Source organism: Pongo pygmaeus, chromosome 4 (genome assembly GCF_028885625.2).
Source record: "Pongo pygmaeus isolate AG05252 chromosome 4, NHGRI_mPonPyg2-v2.0_pri, whole genome shotgun sequence".
In the NCBI taxonomy this organism is placed as follows: Eukaryota; Metazoa; Chordata; class Mammalia; order Primates; family Hominidae; genus Pongo; species Pongo pygmaeus.
In genome coordinates, this window is record NC_072377.2 from 1,426,577 (window position 1) to 1,452,387 (window position 25,811).

At 56.3% G+C, this 25,811-nt stretch overlaps 1 protein-coding gene across 2 annotated transcripts in view; it reads right to left on the bottom strand.

Moving 5' to 3' along the window:
* Positions 1-1,517: 1,517 nt before the first annotated feature.
* Positions 1,518-25,811, bottom strand: part of LPCAT1 (lysophosphatidylcholine acyltransferase 1) — a 62,534-nt gene continuing 38,240 nt past the window's right edge. For both annotated transcript variants that reach the window (XM_054488612.2, XM_063664634.1), the window contains exons 6-14: positions 23,056-23,114; positions 20,503-20,537; positions 19,178-19,232; positions 17,267-17,349; positions 14,382-14,507; positions 13,770-13,923; positions 10,680-10,778; positions 6,627-6,768; positions 1,518-3,928 (exon numbers count right to left, since the gene is read on the bottom strand). In XM_054488612.2, the coding sequence (XP_054344587.1) occupies positions 3,744-3,928; positions 6,627-6,768; positions 10,680-10,778; positions 13,770-13,923; positions 14,382-14,507; positions 17,267-17,349; positions 19,178-19,232; positions 20,503-20,537; positions 23,056-23,114 (938 nt within the window). In that variant the 3' untranslated portion in view covers positions 1,518-3,743. The remainder of the gene's footprint in view (positions 3,929-6,626; positions 6,769-10,679; positions 10,779-13,769; positions 13,924-14,381; positions 14,508-17,266; positions 17,350-19,177; positions 19,233-20,502; positions 20,538-23,055; positions 23,115-25,811) is intronic.

Sequence of the window (25,811 nt, forward strand, 5' to 3'; positions counted from 1 at the left end):
TCCAGATGGGTTTGTGGCTGTACCAGAGAAACTAAGGTACCATTAGTGGCGAGGAAGACTCATGGGTCTTTACTGTTTCTGGGGAAGGTAAAAGCACCTGTGTTGGGTGGTGTGAGTACAGCACTGTGTCGGAAGACGTCCGAGTGTGTGGCTTACTTGTGGACATACAGCAGCTATGGGTGGGCAGTGCTGGTCCTTCACTACCCCGTTTGCCCTCAGCCCCACTTCACACATTCCCGAGCTCTGCTTAGTGGCCCAGGGGGCCTCTCCTCCCAGCCAGATTCTGGTTAGGATCAGCACACGGCAGCAGCAGCGGCTGGCCGGGAAGACAAGCCCATTCTGTCTGCCGTGGTTCTGATGGAGTCTCCGGCACAGCACGTGCAGCTGTGTCAACTCTTGCGTGAACACCGGGGGTGGGTTTGCTTTTCCTGAGGGTCCCACCTTCATTTCTCCTGGCTCCAACGCTGAGTGGAGAACTGAACACACAGAAGCAGAGGCATGTTCGATGACAAACACGTGTGCTGCAAACCACACGAGTTACCCTGCTGTGCACCTCCCCATGTGCACCCGCCAGGCATGGCCACCCTGCCCACAGCCTGCACCTGGAGCCAGACACTCCTCCTCCTCGGTCTCACACCAGCCGCGTCTTAGCAGCAGCTGCCCCATCCAGTGCTGATGTGAGATGTGCAGATCTAGTTTTTGTTTTAACCCCTGCTTTACTTTAAAACTTGGACATATTCAATTTCAACGGCAGTATTCTTTATTAAAAATGGCAAATGCATACAAGCATGAAGAAGTAAAAATTGCTGTTGCTTGAAATAATATCATTTTGGTGCATTCTCTCTCACTGAGTGAGGTCAGACTGCACAGCTCACTGGTAGCCCATGTCTGAGACTTACCTCCCTGAACAACATAACGATTCATTTTTCACCCTCTCAGTATCCCCCATAATTGTACACAGGGAAATGAGTGGTGGTGGATGGTGAACTTTGAAACTTGGTTTTACAAAGTATTAAAAAGGAGCAAGGCCTGCAGATTGGCCATTTGCAGGCTTTTCTCCTTAAGTTTTCTTCCATCCTTGATGCTGGTGGAGACACAATCTTGACTCTTCACATGCAGTTTTGGAGAGTGTAACGGGTGAGCTCGGTCTCTTACCTCTAGTTCCAAACCTTTTACTGACTCAGTAGGACTAAATGCCGGATCCATTTTTCTCTTTGCTTGACAAAACATGCTTAAGGTGCATGTGCTTAAAATTGAGAAATTACATAAGTCAAGCCACCAGGCAGGCAGACAGCCATCCATGTTTCAACTCTGTAAAATGTCTGCTACCGTCCGCAAAATACCAGAACACTCCAGAGCGTCCCTTTGCCACCAAGACGGCTTTTTCTACAGAATTTCAATTCTTGTGTTTTCCAAACATGCTAGAACCACACTAAGAAAATCTCATTTGGATTGGCTCTCCTCTCACAATGCCTGTTGTTGTCTTTCTAATAAAGAACCACACAAAACAACATCACTCCCAAGTATAGAAGACTTTATGTTTTATTTATTCCATTGAAAATCCCAAGTTCCTTCATGGCAACCCTCCCTCTGCCCTCACACCCCAGCAGGTCCCTGCAGGCCAGGGCCCATGCCCCACCTGCCCACGGGTCTGGCTCCCAGGCCACCAGGGGCCCGTTGCGTCCCGTCTCATACACAAGGGATTTAACTCAATGCTATGTACATTCACAGTTCTGAATACCCGCCAACTCTAAGTCACCACAAAGAGAAAAGAGAATCAGGAGGAACAAACATCCATTCAAAGTCTGTTTGTCAGAGATTTTTTTTCTGAAAATGCACAGTGGCATTTCATTCAAAAAACCCTTCATCTGCAGACCTGCGGAAGGGAGACGGCCTGGGTCCCTTCCCTCGGAATATCTTAGTTTATTTACCTCCTTCATTGGCCATTTGCAGGCTCTTCTCCTTGAAAAATGAATCTTTATGCATTCTGCAATTATAAAATCAATGACTGTTAGCTACCAAAGGCTGCACTAGGATTTCTTCTGTGTCCAACATGCCAAGGGCCCTGAAATTGACTTCGGTTGACTCCAGCCCTGTCTGTCCTGCTGGCAGTGTCCACGCTAGAAACAAGTCGAGGTGATTGACTGAAACGGAGCTGAAGGTTGTTTGTTTTTAAATGTCTGTCAGTAGAGAAACATGTATCACGAATCTCTGAGGAAGTTAGTAAACATTTTTTCCTGTACTTACTGGCCTTGGTGGTCACTTTCTGTAGAGATGCCCCAAATATAAAAATCAATTCATTTCAGAAATCAAAAAAAATTTCCAAACAAACCCGGAGCCTTTGCTTTAGGAAGTAAACCCAAGTCTGTGATGATTATTGTGCTTGAAGGATGGGTTTCTAATTATGTCATAAAAAATGATGAAATAAGGTGATGTCATAGGGACTTCAGGTGACACCAAAATACCCCCATCCAGGGCCTGGAAGCCCCTCTGCCTTTGACTCTAAGATGGGGCAGGACCCCCCGCTCTCAGTGGAATGTACCCGCGACCCTGGCACTGGGAGGCAGTGCTGCAGAGAGAAGGGGTGTCCGCACGGCTGTCACCAGACATCCTCGTCACCCTCCACACTGCACGGCCCAGCATCTCCTTCCACAAGCAAAAGACTGCGGCTCCTCTCTCTGCAGGAAGGTCAGCCACACTCAGGTGGCTGCGTCACGCCAGTCACCATGGAAACCAGGGCTGAGAGGAAGATGCAGCCGCTTCCAGCAGGGACCTGGCCTGAGAGCAAGGGAGGAGCGGCACAGCGGCGGCTGCCTTGAGCTTCCAGCTTGGGCCCTGCTCATTTGAACAATATCCAACCTCGGATTGGAGTTTAGGCTACAGTGAAGTGGATTACGTTATGCCAAAACAGAAACATCAAACTGCCAACGTTTATAAAAAAAAGAGGGGACTGGAAAAGGATTAAGAAAAGCAGAAAAAGTGTTTTGGGGCTAGGTCCTTGAGTTCACACCTCCCCAGGGGACCCAACGGAAGGAGAGGGATTACCTGCTGGAGAGAGACCTGATGGAAATTTAAGTCAAAGCCCAAACAGCCTCAGATTCTATATTAAAAAAAAAGGCCTATAAATAAATATCCTTTGACTCTAAAAGGAAAAATGAAGTAGAAAAACAATTTTCATTTTTTAAAAAATGCTGCATGTTTCCTGAAGTACCTAAATGGAGTTTATAAAATACTCATGAGCTCCAGCACACAGGTAGAAACACTGAAAAATCAGGCGACAGCTCTGCCAGGCTGTGGATCCACAGAGGCAGACAGAGGTTTCGTGCCAGTGACACGAAAGCGCACGCTCCATGTGGCAGGCGTGTGCTGAGTGTGCACGGAGGCCCGCCGGATGCACGCTGCCGCTGGAAGAGGCTGTGACAGAGACTCGAAACCAGGACCCCGTGGGAGAACACGGGGCGGCACCGGTGCTCCCCGCCCAGCAGGGAACCTGACCCCACGGGGTCCAGGCCAGGCGGGGGATCCACGTGCGCGCCCTCTGATTCTCGCACAGTAAGCGTCGGTTCTGCAACAGACTTCACAAAGGAACAAGATACAAACAGCCCCCGAGGCCCCTGGAACTCGGGCTGAAGACAGTGCCTGTACAGCAGGAGTGAGGAGCGGAGCCCAGAGGTCACTCGCAAAGAGGCTCATGGTGGTGATGGCCACGCGGGAGGGGCCGCGTCTCTCCGCAACCCTCGGTCCTAATCCAGCTTCTTGCGAACAGGCTTCCGCCCAGCGTCTGAGTTTTCCGGGCTGAAATCGGCACAGAAGCCGTTTGGGATCGGCGCAGGTGGGGTCTCTGCACAGCTTTCGAAATGTGTCTGATCTGGGTACAGGTATTCCTCTGCGAAGTCAGGGTACATTTCTGCAAACCTGTGGAAGTCAGCTGGAAAGACAAAGGCACCTGTGGTTATGGAATGGGGATGAGCAAATGTCTAGGATTTGGAGGCTCTTTTCCCAGGGCCCTGGTGGGTGTCCACCTCACGCCCTTCGGGGACGGTTGGTTAGACTCGTCTGTGAAACGGATGCTTTCGGGGGGAGAGAGGAACTTGCGCTTACTTTCTTTGCAGTGCACGAAGTCACCCTGACAACCGGGGCAGCCTGGGTGTCCTCCTAGCTACTCCTGCTTTTGGGAAACCCTACAGAAAGCTTCTGGTTTTGAATTCGATAGATATATCCTGGGGACTTAGCACTTCTGTAACCACAGGAGCTGGCTCAGGGACAAGACCAAGTGTCTGGGCAGTGATCTGGAGCTCTGAGGGGGTGCCCTCGTCCACACCGGGGGACCTGGCAGGCAGCGGGCCGTCCTCACAGAGCCTCGGACTGCACTTCCTGGCCGCTGTGCCTGGCTCTCATATGAGCGCCCTCCTCTCCTACTGATGGCACCGTGGAGGCTTCTGGCGGGGCTGGAAAGATGGTGCAGGGGGCTGGTCATGCCAGGCAGCTCCAGAAACACTCAGAACCTGGGCCACCCGGCGAGAAATCCAGGGATGGTTGTTACTGGAAATTGTCTGCAGCTGGTCGGTGCCCACTACAAACATCAAAGAGCCCGAACACACCCAGGAGCATTGCGCACTTTCAAAATGGAAACAAGCCTGCGCATGCGCACACGCAAACACACGCACACACGGTACCAAACACATGTGCACACACACACAAAACAAGCACAAGGTAACCACACATGTGCGCGCACACACACACAAAAGCGCACGCACACACACGGTAAACACACATGCACGCACACACGGTAACCAAACACACATGTGCACACACACACACAAAACAAGCACACACACGGTAACCACACATGCACGCGCACACACAAGTGTGTGCACACAGTAAACACACATGCGTGTACACACACACACAAAACAAGCGCGCACACACACAAAACAAGCGCACGCACACACATGTAACTAAACACACATGCACACACACAAAACAAGCAGATACACACACGGTAACTACACACATGCACGCACACACATACAAAACAAGCGCAGGCACACACACACGGTAACTAAACACGTGCGTGCACACACACACAAAACAAGCACACGCACACACACACACAGCAATACACACATGTGCAGGCACCCAAACAAAACAAGCGCATGCACACACATGCACGGTAACTAAACACACATGCATGCACACACACACAAAACAAGCACATGCACACACGGTAACTAAACACACATGCACATACACAAACACAAGCACATACACAAACACAAGCACACACAGTAACTAAACACATGCATGCACACACACTAAAAAAGCGCAGGCACACACACAGTAACTAAACACACGTGCACACACAAAACAAGCTCTCACACACGGTAACTAAACACACATGCGTGCTCACAAACAAGCGCACGCACACAGTAACTAAACACACATGCGCACACACACACACAAGCGCACGCACACACACGCACGGTAACTAAACACATGCGCGCACACACACACAAAAGCACAAGAGCAGACACAGTAACTAAACACACATGGGCTTTCAAAATGGAAACAAGCGTGCACATGCGCGCACACACACAACACGCATGCTTTCAATACTGAAGCAAGCATGCACATGTGTACACAAACGTGCACACACGGTAACTAAACACATGCACACTTTCAATACTAAAGCACGCACATGAATGCACACACACGTATGCACACGCACGGTAACTAAACACACGTGCACTTTCAGTACTGAAACAAGCGCACACATGCGCACGCGCACACACACGGTAACTAAACACACATACGTGCTTTCACTACTGAAACAAGTGCGCACATCCGCACTCCCGCCTCTGGCTCCCACGCAGACGCTGGGCACGCAGCTCTCTCGCATGTCTTCTCATTTGCTCTAAGCCCACACTTCCAGGTGGGGATTGCGGCATCCACCGGGATGAGCCAGGCTGGGGCCTGCAGCCCTGGGAGCCTCGGGTGGATGCAGCGTGGCTCATTCACACTGCAGGGGAAGAAGGCTCCCCAGGCTCGAGTTTGCGGATTTTGCACAGCAATTTAAAAATATCAACCGCCATTACCGACAGCTTGTGCTCTGGAAACAGCCGTGTTACCAGTCACCTCATCAGATGTCCACAGACAGGTGAGTTTTCTCCGGAGGAAGTCGCCCTGGGCGGCACGGGGGTCTGCAGCGCCCGCCTCCTCGTCTCTCCTGACAGACCCCTCCCAGGAGAGGGGGGATGTGAGCCACACCCCCGCTGGCAGTGACAAAGCCCACAGCCAGTGGCCTCGAGGGCTGGGTGCGGGTATCCCCCACCTCCAGGCACCTGGATCCCAGCCTGAGGCCATGGAAGGCTCAGAGCTTCGGAACTGGGCTTGGAGTTTGGTTGCATAAATCGCCAAAACAAATCAGATTGGAAAGCTTCCTACGAACCCTGCCAGGTCTCCAGAACCTTCCTTCTCAGGGGTTTCTTTGTTACACAGGGCAGCCTGGTGAATGGAGGCATGGCGGGTACTCCACTCCCGTCCTGGGCTCCCACGGAGACTCGCCCCACACTCTGCCCAGCCCCCGCCCAAGGGTCGCGAGCACGACCCCACTCCTGCCGGCTCACCGAATGTGATCCTCCCCTTCTCCTCTTGGTCAATGGCTCGGAACAGGTCGGTCACGCTGAGCTCCGCCACCCCCAGGGCCGTCTTGAGGATGCAGGACAGGTCCCCTTCGCCGACGCTGCCGTCCTCCTGTGCTCCATACATCTGCAAGGCAAACTGGGTGTCACCTTGCGGCCTCCTGCCCTGCCCACCAGGCTCCGCTGTCCAGGGACACCCCAGCGGCCCTGCCCCGCTTCCTCAGAGCTGCTGGGCACCTGCAGGGCCGGCGGCTGGACACGGGGGACTCCAGCTTCCATGTGGAGCCATGCGGCAGGGCCCTGTGCCTCGGATCTGGCCCCTCCAGGTGCCTCGGATCTGGCCCCTCCAGGTGCCTCGGATCTGGCCCCTCCAAGTGCCTCGTGGACACACAGCAGATGCTTCTCGGACAAGGACTCAGACACTGCCCATCCCACCCGTGATAGCTCAGCAAACCAACCAGAACCTGTGGCTGCCACTGGGAGGCCGCAGAAGGGACCTGCCTGGGCCACGGGCGAGAGCGGCGCAAGCTTGGGCTGCAGAGTCCCCCCACAGCCCTCTGTCTGCCTGAGTGCAGGCTATAGCAGACGTGTTCACAAGCATCAGTAATAACATTAAAGAGCCCTGATGGTTAGAAATCGACAGGGCAGATCAGGAGCAGAAATGAGAAGGACCCAGGAGGGCCCCAGTGGGGAGCGGGAACCAGGACGCCTCCTCTCTTCCTCCTGCTCCAGCTGTGGGGGCGGCGGCGCCGGCCCTCTCTGTGCAGGGACCAGGGCCGACGCACCTGCCGCCCGCTCCCCACAACGCCACGGCACTCCCCTCCCTGGCTTCACACGGACTCTGTGACCTGCGGATCCCCCAGACCCCTTGAGCACGGCCTGCCCGTCCCTTTGTCCCTCCGCCTCCTCGGAAACACTTCGGCTCCCGGTGGGGTGCAGGCTCCTGCCCCAGCCCTTGAGGCTCCAGCCTGGCGCACGGGCTCTGTGGCAGCACTTTCCTCCGCGGCCCTGCCGCCGCCCGTGTCCTTCCGCTCCAACCCCTGGGCTCCCTCAGATGCGCCAGCTCTTCTACCTGGTTCTTCCCCGAGTCCTCTACCTGGGGCTGCACCATCCCCCGCCGCCCTCTCTCTGCCTGGGGCCCGTGGTTCCTGGGGCTCCCAGGAGTCCCCTTCTCCGGCTCCAGGGCGCTGTGATCTGCTGAGCATTCGCTCCACCCTCCCAGAAGTGGGCTGCCTGTGAGGGGCGTTACCCTCTTCAGGGAGGGGCTGCGCCTTCACCTCGCCCGGCTCCTCCTTGTGGCACTCAGGGATCGCCCGGCTCCTCCTTGTGGCACTCAGGGAAGAAACGCTGACGCCTCGTCTTCCGGCCTGGCACGCTGTCCCAGGGTTCACACCTTCTTCCCGGGGCTCTGTCGCTACCCCAGGGACCGGGTCTGCCGCAGGCTCTGGGGACCCCATCCTCACCCTCGACTCTCCCTCCCCTGGGCCTCATCCCACAGCGCTGGTGCACGCGGCCACCCTGTCTTCTGTGGTCTACGTTTCTCTCCTGCTTTTAGATTTGCTGAATCAAACATCTGCAGACGAAATCCACGTTGGTGCTGCTGGAGCCTCAGAACAGGCCGGGTGAAACCCCCAGGGCCACGGCCTCCAGCTCCTCGGCCGACCTGGATCCCACTCAGCCCCCAGAGAGCGGTGCCTCCTGCCCCCTAGTGGTTGCAAGGCTGCTCCAGAGGGGACGACCTGACATCTGTGTCCGTTTGGACATGAGAACTGCAGATGCAGACTTTCATCCTCGGAGCCTGTGTAGATGCTGCACGGGAAACGCAGAGAGGTAGGACGGAGGCTACCATGGACAACAGACTTCAGTTTTCACTGTCCACTCTCTGAGCCGCTGGAAGTTTTACCAGGACCACATCTTAAGGTTTTACACAGTAATAATAATGAAAAAACAAAAACAAGGGGCCCCAAGGCGTATGAACCACGTCTGTGCGTTGCGCATCTGGAAAGTCTTGAGCACCGGCGTGTGCCTCTGGGGTCTTCGGTGCTAGGAGTTCTGTGTCCACGGTCAGCATGCTGGCGCAGTCGCCACGCTCTCTCACACGAGACTGCTCCGTGGAAGCCCTTCCGGCTACATGCAGCCCCCCTCAAAATGTGCCAGGCTCCCAGGGCAGCAGAAAAGCACAGTGGCCATGACTTCAGGAAATGATGACACCATGGAAGGTATAGGCTACAGAAAGGGACATGAGGAGGCGGCCCACAAGAAGGTGGGAGGAAGGCAGGGCATGTACCGTCAGGGCGGAGCTGCTGAGGGTGGAGGTGAGGCAGGACCCTAGCGTCACCACAGGGATGCAGCCACATCAGCAGGCCTGGAAGCCTGTGAGAAGTGATCACCCATCCTGCCCCTAGGTGGTCACTGTAGGGCAGCCTGGGCCTCACCCATCGCCTGGTACACCTGAGAAAGACCTCCCAGTGGCACGTACCCCGCCCTGAGCAGGGACTCGGTGCACACTGTCCTCCCCAGCGGGCATCCTCAACCCTACCACAGCCAGTTACCCTGCCCACCTGCAGGTGGGGCCTCTGCAGGAGGATGGTCGGGCTCCACAGCCCATTGTTTATGTTGAGAAACAAGGCAAGTGCCACCCCCACCGCTGCTGTCATTCGTTCCAGATTATACTTGGTGGCTTTAGAGCAGGGGCTGGTGGGGCCAGCAGAACGGGGGGCGGTGGCTCATACCTGTAATCCCAGCACTTTGGGATGCTGAGGTGGGCGGATCACTCGAGGCCAGGAGTTTGAGACCAGCCCGGCCAACATGGTGAAACCCTGTCTCTTCTAAAATTACAAAAATTAGCCGGGTGCCGTGGCATAAGCCTGTAATCCCAGTTACTTGGGAGGCTGAGGCACAAGAATCGCTTGAACCTGGGAGGCAGAGGTTGGTTGCAGTGAGCCAAGATCGCATCACTGCACTCCAGCCTGGACAACAGAGCGAGACTCCGTCTCAAAAAAATAAAAAAAAAAACAGGGCACAGTGAAAGCAGGGCCAGTGGGGGCTGCGAGGCCACAGGGCCTGGCTCAGATCAGGGGCCCTAGGAGGCAGGCTGCCCAGGCCTGGAGGGGCGGGGGAGGTCAGGCTTTCTTACACAGGGCTGCCAAATGTTGACGTCATCCAGTTCATCCTGCCTGGGGAGACCCCCACAAGCCACCTTTACATGTGGGGACATTCCCCAGTGTTGCTATGGAGAGGGTGTGCTGGCGTCAGAAGCGAGAGAAGGGAGTTCTTGGAGCAGTGAGAGACAAGCAGCTTCCTGACTCACACATCAGGCCCTCGAGAGTCTGGCTAATGTGAGTCACACCCTATGAGAAGCCTTGGTAAAATTGCGCCTCTGTACAGGCAAAGCCGGCCCAGCTCTATCCCAGATGAAATCCACATTGGTGCTGCTGGAGCCTCAGAATAGGCCAGGCCAAACCCTCAGGGTTACTTGGCCTCCCACCCTCCAGGCCTGACCCAGACCCCACTCAGCCCCCAGGGAGCAGCGACTCCCTGAGGTGAGGCAAGTCCTGAGGGCTTCCCAGGAGTCTGCAGCTGGGCTGGGACCCCAGACTCCCCCAGTGGTGAATGACTGGGCTCTGACATGTTGTAGCCCCTGGAGTTAGCTGAGGCGGGCAGCTCCTAAGCCATGCCTTCTTCACCAGTCCACAGTCTGAGGAGGAGAGAGGACAAGGCGTGTGGCCCCGTCTTAGGTGCCCTGTAATGTGTGATGGTGTGTGACACCACCAGCCCCACCCAGGTGCCCCAGGACCCAGGAAGAACCTCAGCCATGCTTTCTGATGAGTGTGGATCGCTAATTCCAGGAAGAAATAAATCTGGGAGTTTTCTGGGCGTTTTACAAACAACAGCTAGCATAAAAAGCTTATGTAAAAATAGCAGTTGGGCAAATGATCAATTAACGGATATTATAAGGAACTAGAAAAATGAACAATGGTGCTGACGTGACTGCACCGCCCTATCCCCCAGTCAAACCCATGTGAACTCTGCACTCACCTTGAAAGCCAGCTGGATGGTGTCCAGGGTCCGGGCCGGCCGGCAGACGACAGACAGGGCAACCACGCACTCTCGCAGATCCACCTCGCCGCTGCCGCTCTGTGGGGAGAGACGCTCTCAGCCACAGCTCAGCCGCTGCCTTCGGCACTGGAGAAACGCCAGGGTTTCCCACGGGTGCTGATGTTAATTAAGGGCCAGTCCCGCTCTCACTCGGGAACGTCTGCCCACATGAAAAGGGAATCTTGGAAGGACATTCCACCAAGTGGGTTCTCCAAGGTCACTGTGCTGTGTACACTTCTTGGGGCCATTACAGTGACTTCCCAAAGTTCACAAAGCTGCCACAGGAAGCACCTCAGCAAAGCACACACGATGCAATGCCTGCCACCTGCCGAGATGTGCATTTGAGAAAACCGCCCAAGCACCAAGGCTGCTTCTGGGCTCTAGGAATTTAGTCTGTTTACAGCAACCCATTCATCCTGCAGAAAGAAGGTGAACCCGGAGCTGTGATGTGGAGCTAAACACGCAGCCCGGGCCAGCTGTGGAAGCCAGTCAGCCCCACGCTGACCATTCTCAGTAACTCCTCACACCCAGAGTCTCCAGGGACATGCTGATGTGAGTGAGCAGGGTGGTGAGAGGCACAGGTGGGTGCTGACAGGGTCTGCACTTCTGATGATGATGGGGACGGTCTGCACGTGGCTGCAGGGTGTGCCCAGGCCACAGGAAAGAACCTCCCAGGTCAGGGCGGGAGGAGGTGAGGAGCACCCTGGACAGGGGGAGGACTCTCTGGTCAGAGAGCAGGAGATGAAGGGCAACCAGGAGTGCAGGGAGGACTCCCTGGTCAGAGAGCAGGAGGAGGTTCCAGGAGGAGGGCAGCAGGAGCATCCAGGGGTAGAGGGAGGACTCCCAGGTTGAAGAAAACAAGAGAAGGTGGAGAGTACAAAGGATAGGGGGAGGACACTGGCCAGAGAGCAAGTGAGAAGCACTCAGGACAGGGGGAGGACTCCAGAGAGCAGGAGATGAGGAGCACCCAGAGGCAAAGGAAGGACTCCCTGGTTGGAGAGAGCAAGAGAAGATGAGGAGCACCCAGGATAGGGGAAGGATTTTGGCCACAGAGCAGGCGGTGAGGAGCACCCAGGACAGAGGGAGGACTCTCGCCAGACAGCAGGAGATGAGGAGCACTCAGGAGCAGAGAGAGGACTCTAGTCAGAGGGCAGGAGGACGTGAGGAGCACCTGGGGCAGAGGGAGGATGCTCTGGTCAGAGAGCAGGAGGAGGTGAAGTGAGGAGCACTCGGGGCAAAAGGAGGACTCCCTGATCAGAGAACAGGAGGTAATGAGCACCCAGGATGGGGGAGGACTCTGGCCAGAGAGCAGGTGAGGAGCACCCAGGGGCAGAGGGAGGACTCCCTGGTCAGAGGGCCGGGGGTGAGGAGCACCCAGGAGCAGAGGGAGGACTTTGACCAGTAGTTGCCCCTCTATGCTTGTGTCAACCACAGGCCGCAGGTGCTAGGGGTGAGACGCACACAGGTCCCTGAGGGTCTTCTGAGGGAACTGATAGCTTGCTTTGTGCTACGCCACACCCCTTGCAAGGCATGGGGTACCGGGACTGGGGCTTGGGTATCTGGCAGGTGGAAATGACTACAAATCCCTGGCTCTGGGAAGGCCTCAGGCTGGGAGTCTGAGGTCCTGGGTGTAAATGGAGAATATTCCTATCTCATAAGATCATGTGCATTTGAAATTGCAGAAAATAAAGACTTAACCGCACAGTGTAGTAAGTTACCTTGGAATGCTGCCTGTGAAACCAGTATTCACCATTTCGTGTTTCAATTCCAACACTGTGGTAAAGCACCTGAGTGCAAACGCAGCCCCAGCTGTGGCACAGACACCAGGCGGGACTTGCATCCGAGACGCTGTTTGCAGCTGCCCCGTAGCAGAGGGCCCGTGGCTGGGGGCCCCTTATGGACACCAGGCGGGACTCACATCTGAGACGCTGTTTGCAGCTGCCCCGTAGCAGAGGGCCCGTGGCTGGGGGCCCCTCTGGTGCGTGTGGGAGAATGCCCTGAGCCACGCACTGTGATCCTTGGTTCACACTCTGCATACTCGCGGGGCGGCCTCCTTCCCCTGTCCTGGGTGCTCCTCATCTTCTCTTGCTCTCTCCAACCAGGGAGTCCTTCCTTTGCCTCTGGATGCTCCTCACCTCCTGCTCTCTGGCCAGAGTCCTCCCGCTGTCCTGAGTGCTCCTCACCTGCTCTCTGGCCAGAGAGGCCTCCTGCCTGCCCGGGTTCTACCCAGGGCCGCACTGCAGCTGCTCCGTGTCAGTGCAAAGCATATATGGCACTGTCACATGGGACATCTCACGCTGTCATGGGACAGTCATGGCTGAAGGAGCCCTCTACACACACCCTGCCGTGTCACCAGCTCCTCCAGGACCACAGCGTAAGTGTCCACGCTGTGACACTGACACCCAGAAAAGACCAGGATTGGCCGACCTGTGGCTCGCCGCGGCAGCCTGTCCCGCCCCTGCATACCGCCTCGCACCTTCCTAAAACCCGGAGGCTGCCCGCATGTTCAGGGCCACCTGGCGTGACCGTGGATGCCTCATCAATTACGACGAGGACCTGGGGATGACATGCGGAGGGCGGAGGGGAGTGGGCGGCTGCACCAGGAGGAAGCTCTCCCACACCCACAGGCTGGCGGGGAGCCTCTAAGCTGATCATAGAGGACGGGCGTGTTATTAGAAACTCTGACGCTGCAAAGAGCAGCTCTGGTGAGCAGGGGCCCTGCAGGGGGTCCCTTGGAGACCCCAGGCTGGGTGTCACCGTTTGATATTGTTAGACTCCGTAATCAGACTAAAAAACCCCAAACCACAGGCACATTTATCAGTAAAGGGTAATTTAAACGTCAAATGTGTACATGTATTTAAAAGCATGGGAGAAAATACCTCAAAATGATAGGGAGGGTAGTGACGGGTGGTTTTCCTTCTCTGCTTTCAAATTCGTGTGAAAATATATTTATACTAGAATGAGAACAATTTATGCTTCAAAAAGCAGGAGGTTTTGCCGACACCCCGCTCCACAGGCGACAGCCCCTACCTCGTCGAACAGTGAAAACATGTCTTCCAGCAAGTCAGAAACGGGGACTTCCAGGGAGGCGGCAAACTCCGCAATCCCTATCTTCTCTCCTCGATTCATCCTGGCTCTTTCTGAGTATCTGTCCAGATCTTTTTCAAGCTTTTCTGGTTTTAACCTAGACAAAAAAAGAGGGAAAGCTTTCTTTTTCAATAAAACGGCGGCATGCTAACACTAGATTTACTTCTAAGATTCATCAAAATATTAAAATTGATAGAAGTAGCAGCAAGTTAGTTTTCAAGAAAAGGCATTCTCCTAATTGGAAGGTGCGAGATGTGTTCTGTCCAAGTGTCAAGCCAGGTGCCTGTGCCCCTGAGACCCGTTCCCTTCCCCAGGGCGGGTCTGGCAGGACATAGGGTGGCCCTCCTGGGGCGCTGTCCACACAGACAGCTGATGCCAGCATTAAGGGATTGAAAGACACTATGTGGGCTGAAGGTGATGTTGGAAAAAAGCCGGAATAAATATCATTAATAATTATCTCCTCAGTTCCCCGCCCTGCAACCCCAGGCAGCCCCCGCCGGGCCTTGGCATCACGGGTTCTAGCTAATGCTCAAGGAAGAAGAACCAGGTACTCACCCGAGGCCCCGCACGAGCCTGGCAAATTCTAAAAGGCAAGTGTCAGCAGGGAGACGGAGCTGTCCTTCTGCCAGGGCCAGCTGGCAGTCCTCGAACGTGTAGTCAGTCACGGAGACACCCAAGGCCCTACAAGGAGGGCAGCCCCCCGTCAGCCCAGCCTGGTGGTGGCCAGTTCCCACCGCCCCACCGGAATAACTGCCGATGGCTCAGGGGAAAGGAGGGCTGAGGAGAGGCAGTGAGACAGGGGAAGGGCCAGTTGGTGGGGCAGTTACTCATTCATCGATCAGCTTCACCTCTCATCCGGGTGCTCTGAAACAGTGACGGCAGCCACACCAAAGGTCACTGACACAGAGAACCGTGAAAAAGTTTGAAACAGCGTGAGAATCACCAACATGTGACGTGGAGACACGAAGTGAGCTCATGGTATGAGAATTACCAAAATGTGACCCAGAGACGCCAAAGTGAGCTCACAATGCTGGAAAATGGTGCTAATAGGCTTGCTCAACACAGAGTTGCCACAAACGTGAAGCAACTGTTTGTGAAGCACAGTAACATGAAGCAGAGTGAGGTGGGCTGTGCCCTCACTCCCAGAGCTGCCCCGAACGTGCCGTGTGTGCTCAGGTGATGAGAAATCGGTGCCTCTCCAGTCCTATTTGAGAGCCGCTGAAGTTCCCCTTGGCAAACTTAGGCATCATCATTTGGAACAGGAGAGTCTCAGGCTATCCACAGGAAAGGACAAGGCCCAACTGAGGGGCTGCCCGTGAAGCTCACAGCAGTCCTGGCCCCGCCACGTGTGACTCCAGGTGAGTCAGGGACCAGGAGCCCTGGCTGGGAGAACCACCCACCTCCGCCAGCCATACCTGGGGCCATCCCCGGCCTCTCCTGATGGCCCGTCCTGGGTGGCACCTCTCTCCAGGCCAGCACTGCACATGTGTCATTCAACTCAGAACCCCTAATGACACAGAGGCTAGCCCCATCCCAGATGAAAACCAAAGTCGGGGAAGGATGTGTGCGCTCTGCCACCCTGGGGTGCCACCGCCCTCGCAGCAGGCAGGGGAAGAGAACATGCTTCCAACACTGCCTCCTAGGACCCGCTACGGGACTGGGAAACCAGCCAGGAGGAGGCGCCGCCAGGGTCCCTTTGCTCATGATCAACTCCACTCCCCGAGTGGGGCTGCACAGGCCCCGCCCAGGCCCAGGAGTCCGAGGCTGCTTCTCCCTCCCATGTTCCTTGGTGGGGGGTTTTGCTGACAGTGGCAGACCCTCCAATGGCCCTGATGTGATGAAACACAGCTCCCGGTAATTTGGAGTGGGGTTTTAAGAGAATTCTGAATTACTATAATGGAAATGGCAGCACTCTTGTACCCTAAAAAAGGTACAAGTTCTTCAGAGTCCATTTGAAATGGAGGGTTCTAAAATAATCAGTGAGGCCCACAAGCAATCTCTCCTTGAGCTCTGTAAAATCTGTTCTTTTCCTCCCAAGTCCCCAAAAGTAGCCGGTATTGGCAGTAGTCCGGAGCACAGGTGCTGGGCTTGGAGGTGAGAATGCATTCCCCCGGCTCGGCGCCTACTCAGCTTTTTGTATTGTTCAGAGCTGCCTGTGGTGGGGGTTGAGTGGAGCTTTGTGGGACAGAGACTGCCGGGCCCATTTCTACCCTCGGACACATGCTCTGGGAGGAAGAGGACGGGAACGTGAGGGAACGGGCCGCCCAGCTGAATCTTCAGGGTGTCAGCGGAGTGTGAACAAAGTGTCTTGGAGGTCAGAGCCAGGTACACTCTGACGGGCCTGGCCGTGGCTGTGTTCCCCTCTGGGCTCTCTGGAGAGGCGAGTTCCCAGCCATGCCCCGACCTGCTGCAGCAGGAGCCTGGGGGTGGGGCCAGCGGACCGAGGCTGATGTGGCTGCCCGGCCGTGGCTGTGTTCCCCCTGGGCTCTCTGGAGAGGCGAGTTCCCAGCCATGCCCCGACCTGCTGCAGCAGGAGCCTGGCGGTGGGGCCAGTGGACCGAGGCTGATGTGGCTTCCGGGTGGCTCCTGCAGCTCAGGTCTGGCAGCCGCCCGGTGGAGGGGAGGCTCTAGCTCCACTGGACAGAGCTTTGCAGGAGGAAGCACTAGGGAGGCATCCAGGTGGGGGTAAATCCAGGTGGGAGGACCTGGTTGCAAGGAGAAGTGTGGGGGGAATGGCACCCTGAGGGATGGAAGGTGCTGAGGGAGGGAGATGGGGAGGGCGTGTGAGCTGACGACACTGAGGGAGGGAGAGTGGGAGGGCGTGTGAGCCGACAGCACTGCTGGCCATGCAAGCGGGGGACCTGGGACGATGGGAAGCGAGGACATTCCCTCTCTTCCTAACTGCATGATGAGAATTGTGTAAATAGCACAAGTCACCTTACAAGATTAAATGTGCAACCACCACTCCACCCTGCCGGATAGAGTAAGGGCACTGGTAAGTATCACACAGGCAGATGAGCAAAGGCAGGTGTGGAGGCCGCCGCACAGATGTGAAGTTGGCCCAGGCCAGCGCCCCGTTGGATCATTTAGGGCACAGGGAACATAGGGCCTGGGGTGACCAACGGCTACAGGCAGGTCTGGAAGAACCAGTCATGCATCTTCCAAATGTCAAAGAGGGTGAAATGCCATCAGAGGGAAACAAGGGACGCACAGCACAAGGCCAAGCACACTTCACCAACATGCATGGAGCTGGTTCCTGCACACTTCACCAACATGCATGGAGCTGGTTCCTGCACACTTCACCAACATGCATGGAGCTGGTTCCTGCACTTCTGCACGAATGCCTTTTCCTAACGCTGTTGCCTATTTTAAATATACAGAGAGCAGCACTCTGGGAGACGCCCCTGACTCGGCCATGGGGAAAGGAGCTGCTCACTTACTCGGCCATGACTCGCCGCACGTTGCTGGCATACAGCGCGGGGTTCCTCTTCTCCTCCTCGGAAGGGCTGTACACAGGAAGGAACTGAGCACACAGAGAAGCTGCATTAGTATCACAAGACGCTGACCTCAGCAACACCACCATAGCGACAACCGGGAGGCTGACAAAATTAAGATCTGTCAAAGCAACGCCCGTTAGAACTGTCTTCAAAGTTGTCATGTGCACACGTGCACACACACACCCCATGACGCATGAACTGCACACATGTGCACCTGAACACTCACCATCATCAGTGCTGCCTACATCAGAACATCCGGCTCCCTGATCTCACAGAGGGGCTTATGCCCATTTCTCATGGAATCAGTTTTGTAATGGGGATAATGCAGCACGTTATTCCTACATTTGGAAGAGATTACTGGCAGCGTTTTGCCACCTCTTGCATTTTGAAATTAAAATTGTCCAGTGAACTTGTCCGTGCCTGAGTGACACTTACACAGCATTTTAAGTGAATATGACCACATTGCACACCACGCAGCAAAGGGCAGAAGACCACCCTGGATGTCCTTTTCTCTAATACGGAATATTTCAGAATACAGGAACATCCTGAAACCCCAATTCTCATTGTTATTTCTAAAACTTCCGTAAACTGCCATGGCTCCTCGCATCAACATTTGCATCTTGTATGAACAACGTCAGTAAGGACAGAGCAGTTTCGCAAAGCCATCCACTTTCTTCTCAACTCTTAAAACTAGAAACCAGGCCTGTAACACAGCCATTCAACACCAGGGAGCCCTCAGGAGCTCAAGCTCAGTCCCTGTGTTCTGTGCTCGAGGCCTGGCCTGCACCCTCCCGGCCACTGCCCATCCAGCCACATAATCCTGCTGGGTGGGGGGACTGCCACCCTCAGGCCCGGGCCAAGGCCCTTCAGCCCAGTCCTCTGTAATGAGAGCGGCTTATCCTCTATGGAAGTGAACAGCTGGGCTGAAAGCCGGGCTTATCAGTATATTTCGTAGCGCTCTGCAATATTTATTGGAAGGCAGCAAATTGTTTTATTAAATATTTAAGTTGCATGTGACTCATCTTTTATTTCCAGATGCAAGAAGTGCATATTAATTCCCCTTTTAAACAAAAAAAGAACTACTCCTCATCGACTTAGATAAAATTGTGCAGGCTACACAGAGGTGACTATTTTAGCTCAAGGTCTTGACTCTGGAGACCTGGGTCACGCTGAGAAGGGGGATCTTTGACTATGTATTAAACAGAGCATGGTGCTATGACAAACTCAGCGGTATTAAATATGTAAAGTAAAACTAAGAGCCAAACAAATAATTATTTGCATGTGGGCCAGCTTCATATGCCCTTAAGCTACAACACCCATAATAACGAATGGTAGGTTTAAAAAATCCTTTCCAGCTGGCTGTGGTAGTTCACGCCTGTGATCCCCGCACTTTAAGAGGCCGAGGCAGGAGGACTGCTTGAGCCCAGGAGTTTGAGACCAGCCTAGGCAACAAAGTGAGACCCGTCTCTACAAAAATTAGGTAGGCATGGTGGCGTGTGCCTGTGGTCCAATTACGTGGGAGGCTGAGGTAGGGAGATCACTTGGGCCCAGGAGGTCGAGGCTGCAGTGAGCCCATCGCTACACTCCAGCCTGGGCAACAGAGCAAGACAAGACGCTGTCTCAGAAAAACAAAAAACAAAAACCCAAGTGGTTCAGACTCATACAAGAAACATAAAGTCATTGATGTAAAGTAACCAGAGGCCCCTCTAGGGCGCCCTGAGAAATGGCAAGATGAGAAAGCAAGACAGATGACATGTCACATTGTACAAGGCTTATCTGGGCATCCTGGTGTAACCTTGTGTCTGCATCAACCACTGTGAAGAGCACTGTGTAACTAACTATATCCATACGAACCTCGATTTCCACTTGGTTGTGAAACTGACACAGCGTGAGCCACAGGATTTCCAGCCTTAAAAACAGATTGCACAATGTTGAGCAGATTTATAACACTGGTTAACAAGTAAATTACTCCCAATTCTGGAGCGAAACCTCCAGATGCGCCCTCCAGAGGGCGCTACCGGGCAGTCAACGTTCCCGTGGAGGGGGTGCTGTACCCACCCAGCCCGAACCCCAGTGTGACGTACAGCCGTGGGTGGAAATGCTGCTTTTCTGATTCAACACCTGCTTATGTCTTTGGTTCGTCTAGCAAGACACCATTTCCTGCTTGTTCTCCAGCTCAGGAGACCTCGTACAGCCCACACCTGTCCCTCCACACCTGTCCCTCCTCGCTGTCCCCAGGCAGCACAGGCCCTAATTCATGCCACCCCTCCAGCCTGGATCCAGAGTTCCCAACTTCAGAACCAGGATCGCCATGACTTTGCCGCAGGACTTGACATGGGAGACATTCGGAGCTGCTCCCAGGGCCACACTCACGCCCCCGACAGACAGCCCACTGCCCCATCCCCGTTTCTGCCCTGTCACGCCAGCCCCAGCCCTAGGCCCCAGGGACCCCAGAACCCCTATACCCCCCAGAGCCCCTTCCCAGCTCTGCTCCCAGCTGGGAGCCTCCACACGCCAGCCTGGGAAGCGCTGACCTCAGCACCTTCACCTGAACGCACCAGCGGACCCACGTCCTCCCAAACGCCTGGGATGGAGCTGCTCTCTCTCGGACTTTCCCACTCCCTCTGCCCTCCCAATGTCAGCTCAGACATCAGCACCCAGGAGGCCCTGACAAGCCTGTGGCCCCGGGCTTCTCCCCTGGGGCTCGTTCCCGTTTCCGTGGGGCTGTTCATCGTTGCATAACTGACCTTCCGTGTCTGTGCCGGGGGGACAGGGACACTGACTCACAGCAAGGGCTGGCCTCCCACCCAGCACTACTCAGTCTCTGTGCCTATGCAGACGGGGTCCCCCCAGACACCCCTAAATCTCCACTTTCCTTACCAGGGGACATCAGGTGGACGATGGTAATTACTGAGCTGGCAAACTCGAGAGCGGAATGCAAGACTCACAGTTCCCTTCCTGCTGGTACTGAAGACGTGCAACTTAAGACCCCAGAATCCAGGAGTGTCAGGCCTGGGCCACGTCTGTACGTTTAGTTTTCACAATGGGCTGAACCTAACGGCTGTCCCACACCTGCTTTCACAACTGCAAAAGTAACTAGCGTGCACAGCAGACCCCAAGCGGCCCCTACGTGTTCATGGAACAACAGGACAAAGAGGACGACACGGCGTTCAACTTACGCTCCAGGTCCTTGCCACGTCCATGTGATGGTGTCCTGGAGAGGAAGAGGCAGAGTCAGCCAGCATGGGGCCTGCACCCAGCACCTGCGTGTGCCGGCCTCTCCCTGCACCTCCCACCCCACAGAGGCGCTGCAGCCAGAGGGAGGGGAGAAGGGTGCTAGAGCTCCAGCTTCCCAGAGCCCCTGAGGATCCAGGACTCGGACCAGCCGCCCGACCTGAGGTCCCCAGAGCCTCTAAGGACCCAGAGAACCACCTCCTTACAGGTCCCCAGAGTTCCCCCAAGATCTCCAGAGTCCCTGAGGACTCAGAGCCCCCTCTTATAGGTTCCCAGAGCCCCTAGGACCTGGGAAAAGGGTCCTCCCTCCCTCCATACTCTCCTCTTTCCTCACAGGTCTGGGGACACCAATTCCAGTGTGCACCCGGGACCCCGGCCCTCTCCCGCCCAGCACTCTCTCCAAGTGCTCTAAGTGTTCCCCCCACCACTATGCATGTGCAGGGCCCCCTGACCCTGGGCGCTCTGCAAGTCCCATCTTCAGCCTCAGCACCGCCGGGCAGGGACCACACAGCAGGGGCCGTGACGGCAGAGGCCCGGACACCGTCACCCTGGGGTAGACCTTCTGCTCCCCGACGGCTAAGCTAGTGCTTCTTGGTGCATCCAGTAATAGTGTGTTGCTTTAAACACACTGATGAAACAATCTTAAAAGTGGAAAATCTAGATGACTGCACAGATCAGGGTCTGTGGAAACAATCTTAAAAGTGGAAAATCAGATGACCGCACAGATCGGAGTCTGTTGTCCTCGGGTTGACTTTTTTGCCCACAGGAGTTGCACTGGGGCATGGTTTCTGCAGCGGAGGCAGGAAGGGGCCCTTGGCCAGGAGCCTGGCTGACAAATGCCCACCTCAGTAAGAAGGACGAGGCCTGTCAGTCGTGTAACTACTGGCCCTGACTCCATGTTATTACCTGACCATCAGCTCTCCGGGCAAAGTGAAGCCCGCAGGCATGGGACGGGACAGGCCCTGAGGCAGATGGCCCAGAACCCTGGCACCCAGAGGTCACCTGTATTTCTGCCCCACTGTGTCCTGACCCACGAGGTTTTTCTTTCAGTGCTTTCCTTCGCCATCACAAAAAGGAACTGCTATAGACGGGAAGCTCCCTGTGATGGGCAGGCCCTCCTCGGTGCTCTCCCAGGTGGGCGCTCCACCAGGAACCTGCAGTGAGCCCAGCACCAGTGGGCTGTGGGGACCTTGAGTCCACCTGGGCTGTCTTTGTGCTCCAGGAGCCCATGAAGGGGCAAGGATGTGCGGGAGTCATTGCCGCGGAAGGGGGAACACAGCTGGCACCAAATGAATGCCCTGAGCCCAGCGGCAGGCCTGTGAGGCAAGGTCGCCTAAGTGGGGAGGGCCGATGGAACCGGAAGTATTCTGAGCATCCAAGAGCACCTGGAGGAAGGTGCAGCAGCCACCTTACAGGTGTGGAAACTGAGGCAGGACGTGGGCAGGGGCGGGGCCAGGGGGTGGGGCTGCGGCCAGGGGCAGGGATGGAGCAGGGCCTGGGTCACGGGTGGGGTGGGGCGGGACAGAGCCAGGGCAGGGTGGGGTGGGGTGGGGTGGGGCAGAGCCAGGGCAGGCTGGGGTGGGGTGGGCTGGGGTGGGGTGGGGTGGGGTGGGGTGGGCTAGGGTGGGGTGGGTGGGGTGGGGTGGGTTGGGCTAGGGTGGGGTGGGTGGGGTGGGCTGGGGTGGGGAAGAGCCAGGGCAGACTGGGGTGGGGTAGGCTGGGGTGGGGTAGGGCAGGGGGGTGGGGTAGGGTAGGGCAAGGGGGTGGGGTGGGGTGTGGTGGGCCAGGGCAGGCTGGGGTGGGGTGGGGTGTGGTGTGGTGGGCCGGAGCAGAGCCAGGGCAGGCTAAGCCTCCTCCAGAGGCAGCAAGGCCCCATGGGGAACTGCTCTGAGGCCTCGTCCAGACTTTCTCCAGAAAGGTGGGGTCTACCACCTTCACCCCAGGAGCTCTGGACCCCAAACGCCTTCTTAATTCTCTTAAACGAAACAAAACCTGGGCACTAAATGACAAAACCACAGAAATGACAAAGTCACCTCCTTTCTTTCCAGCTGCCTCTGCCTTCCAGAACTTAAATGTTCTTAATTTTTAAAATTCCTGGAGCATGAACTGGGTACTGAAAGCTGCCAGGGGCTCTGGCCAGTGATGTGGGGTGGAGGGGTTCCTTCTGCAAAATGTCAGGTTTGGCACACAGAGGAAAGGGCAGCTGCGTCAGGAGCTATGGAAGCAGGGCTCTGGAACACTGGGGGCCACTGTGGAATCATGGGGTTGATCAGGGACACGTGCGTAGAACAGGCCGTACCCAGGAACGCGCCGAGCCCAGGGCCAGGGCCTGTCCTGCCCTCTCCAGCGCTGAGGCCGGATGGACTCAGCATGGCCGAGTGTGGGCTGTGGCGCAGATAAAGGGTGTGGAGAGACAGACACAGGCGCACAGAGGCAGCTCGCAGTTCCCGTTCCCAGAGAATTCCCCTGGAAGCTGACCCCAGGAAAACACAACTCACCAGTTTATTTGGATATCGTAAAACCACAGGCTGGACGGGCGCTCCAGGGATGAATGCACCTGCCGAGAAAGGAACAACGGTGTTGCCCATGGCAGCCCACGCAGGACGGCGTCTGCTGCGTTTCTCATGCTGCCCTTGGGATAAAAGTGAGCTTTTCTATCTAGGCCTTCCTAGTCAGCAAGGGCACTCCATGCCTGGACTATCTCAAACATCTGTCCTGACCGTAAACACCCAGCACCACAGCACGGATGGGCGGGGACATCAGCCAGGGGCGCTCCCCGGCCAAGGAACACTTTCTGTTATAACATTGCGCACGAGCTGGAAGGCATCTGTGGAGGGACACCTTCTGCTATAACATCGCGCACCAGCTGGAAGGCGTCGGTGGGAAGTGGGGGTGCTCATCACCGGCCATGCTCATCCACCTGATGGGGTTAGGGTATGCCCTCACCAAGCACACACATCTGCCTCGGGGCCCCACCCGCCGCCCTCATCTGCCCCTGGGGGTCAGCTCCAAAGACAGGCGGATTTGGTGACAGCTGCAGCAGGACCTGCCCAGGATCTGCCTCTCTCTCTGAGTGGCTGCCACCTGATGGGCTCCCAAGGAATCAGGAGGAGCCCCAGTGAGGCCCAGCTAGAGCCACAGGCCGCGGAGGCTCAGGAACTTCCCCGTTCCCACTGGAATTGTGGCGGTACCCAGCAGCCGCTCCGCCTTCTCACTGGCCGGAGTTGTGCCCTTGCGGGCTGGAGCAAGGCACCATGGACCTGTGGATTCTGTTTCTATTTTAAATTCTATTTAAATTTCTATCGTAAGAGTTTTTTTTTAACTGGAAAACTCAGGCATCAGAAGTACTCAAGTTTTAGAACAGGACAGGCGGTCTGAGAAGGGCTCCCCTGCCTGGCGACCTGAGGCTACGCGGGTGAATCCCCAGGCAGCACGTTCCTCCCAGGCTGCCACCGAGTGCTGCTATGTGGTCAGGAATCTGGGGTTGGTCCTGGCTGCAGAATTCTGCACAATTCTGGGAGAATGGAGCCCATGCTTGCCCCTGGGGCTGCCAGGAGCGTCTGTCCCTAGGGCCAATTCTCCTTTCACAGTGGCCTGAGGCCAGAGGCCCGTGTCAGGGCTGAAACCTCAAGCTGACCGCCCAACCCGCTCAGCTTTCGTCTCATGCAGGACATCCGCCTGCAGCCTTGGTGTCCAGCCAGTACCCAAAGTCCCTGGGACCGTGTGCCGCAGCTTCCCCCGTGTCCAGGGCTGGGTTGCCCCCTTCCTGCTGTGGGCTCAGCAGCACTTGGGAGTGAGCTCACACAGTTCACCCAGCACTTCTGTGTGCCCAGGTGGACAGGTGGCTGTGTCAGGGGAGACGGAGGACGGCAGGGCTGGCACAGACCCAGGCTCAAGCCCCAGCTCCAACGCCCGGCAGCCGAGTCCCAGCCCCTGAGACATGCAGTGTGGAGAAAATAGTCCTCACTGCCTGGGACCGAGCCCAGGAGCACGCGTGGAGTGCCGAGACCTGCTGCGGGTGATAATGGCTTTGCTGCTGCAGCTCGGCTGACCGTCTTGACCATGTGTCAAGGGAACATCACTGAAACTCAGTAAGAATCAAAGGAAACCTCAACACCCTGGGGACCTCTCAGGAAAGTCCCCAAGAGCACAGAAACCCCCCATGAGCCTGAAAGGTCAGTGACTTCATGGAAACCCCGGTGGGAAAGTCTGTAGGGGTCTCTGGCCTCCCTAGTCTCCCAGGGGCCCCTGAGGGTCAGCAGCACCCAGACCCCGCCAGCACCGTGCACCCAGGGCAGGCTGCACAAGGGCCAGGCTGGGAGAAACAAGATGAGGGAGTTGGAGCCCAGGGCTTCTGAACGCAGGAACAAGGCTGAGGGGAGGAGGCACGGGCTTCTAAACTGCACAGAAACCTCCATATTCACACATACCTTGTGCTGGGCATTGGTCTAACTTCACTAGTTGCAACAATGAGGCTGAAAGATGGCTCAACAGAGACCCCTGAGGCCCCCAGAAGGCCACCACCCCTTATTCACCCTGACCATCCCCCACAGCCCACCCCACAGGAAGAAACAGTCCACCATGGCCCAGGGAGAGCCGTGTCCACATCTGGGCACAGCCCGTGCAGGGAGGCCGCTGAGGCCCAGGGAGAGCCACATCCATGTCTGCTCACAGCCCGTGAGGGGACGCCGCTGCGGCCCAGGGAGAGCCACATCCATGTCTGCTCACAGCCCGTGCGGGGAGGCCGCTGCGGCCCAGGGAGAGCCACATCCATGTCTGCTCACAGCCCGTGCGGGGAGGCCGCTGCGGCCCAGGGAGAGCCACATCCATGTCTGCTCACAGCCCGTGCGGGGAGGCCGCTGCGGCCCAGGGAGAGCCACATCCATGTCTGCTCACAGCCCGTGCAGCAAGGCCGCTGCGGCCCAGGGAGAGCTGCGTCCACTTCCAACAGCCACATTCAGCAGGCCCAGCCTCTGCATCCTCGGGCAGTTGTGCCATCGCTGGGCCCACACAGCATCCCAGGGCCTTCTCACTATCTTCGTTCTGCTCTGAGAGCTTGGAGCTGGCAGGCAGGTGGGGTGTAGGCATGTGGAGGGCATGGGCCCAGGACCTTCCAGGAGGGGTCTCCAGGCACCCAGTCAGCCGATCCTGCTCTAGTGCCCTCTGACAAGGAGGGTGAGTGTGGGCACTGGAGAGGAAGGCCCCACATGGGCCTGTTTCAGGAGCAACTCAATCCCTGCAGAGCCCTGAGGGT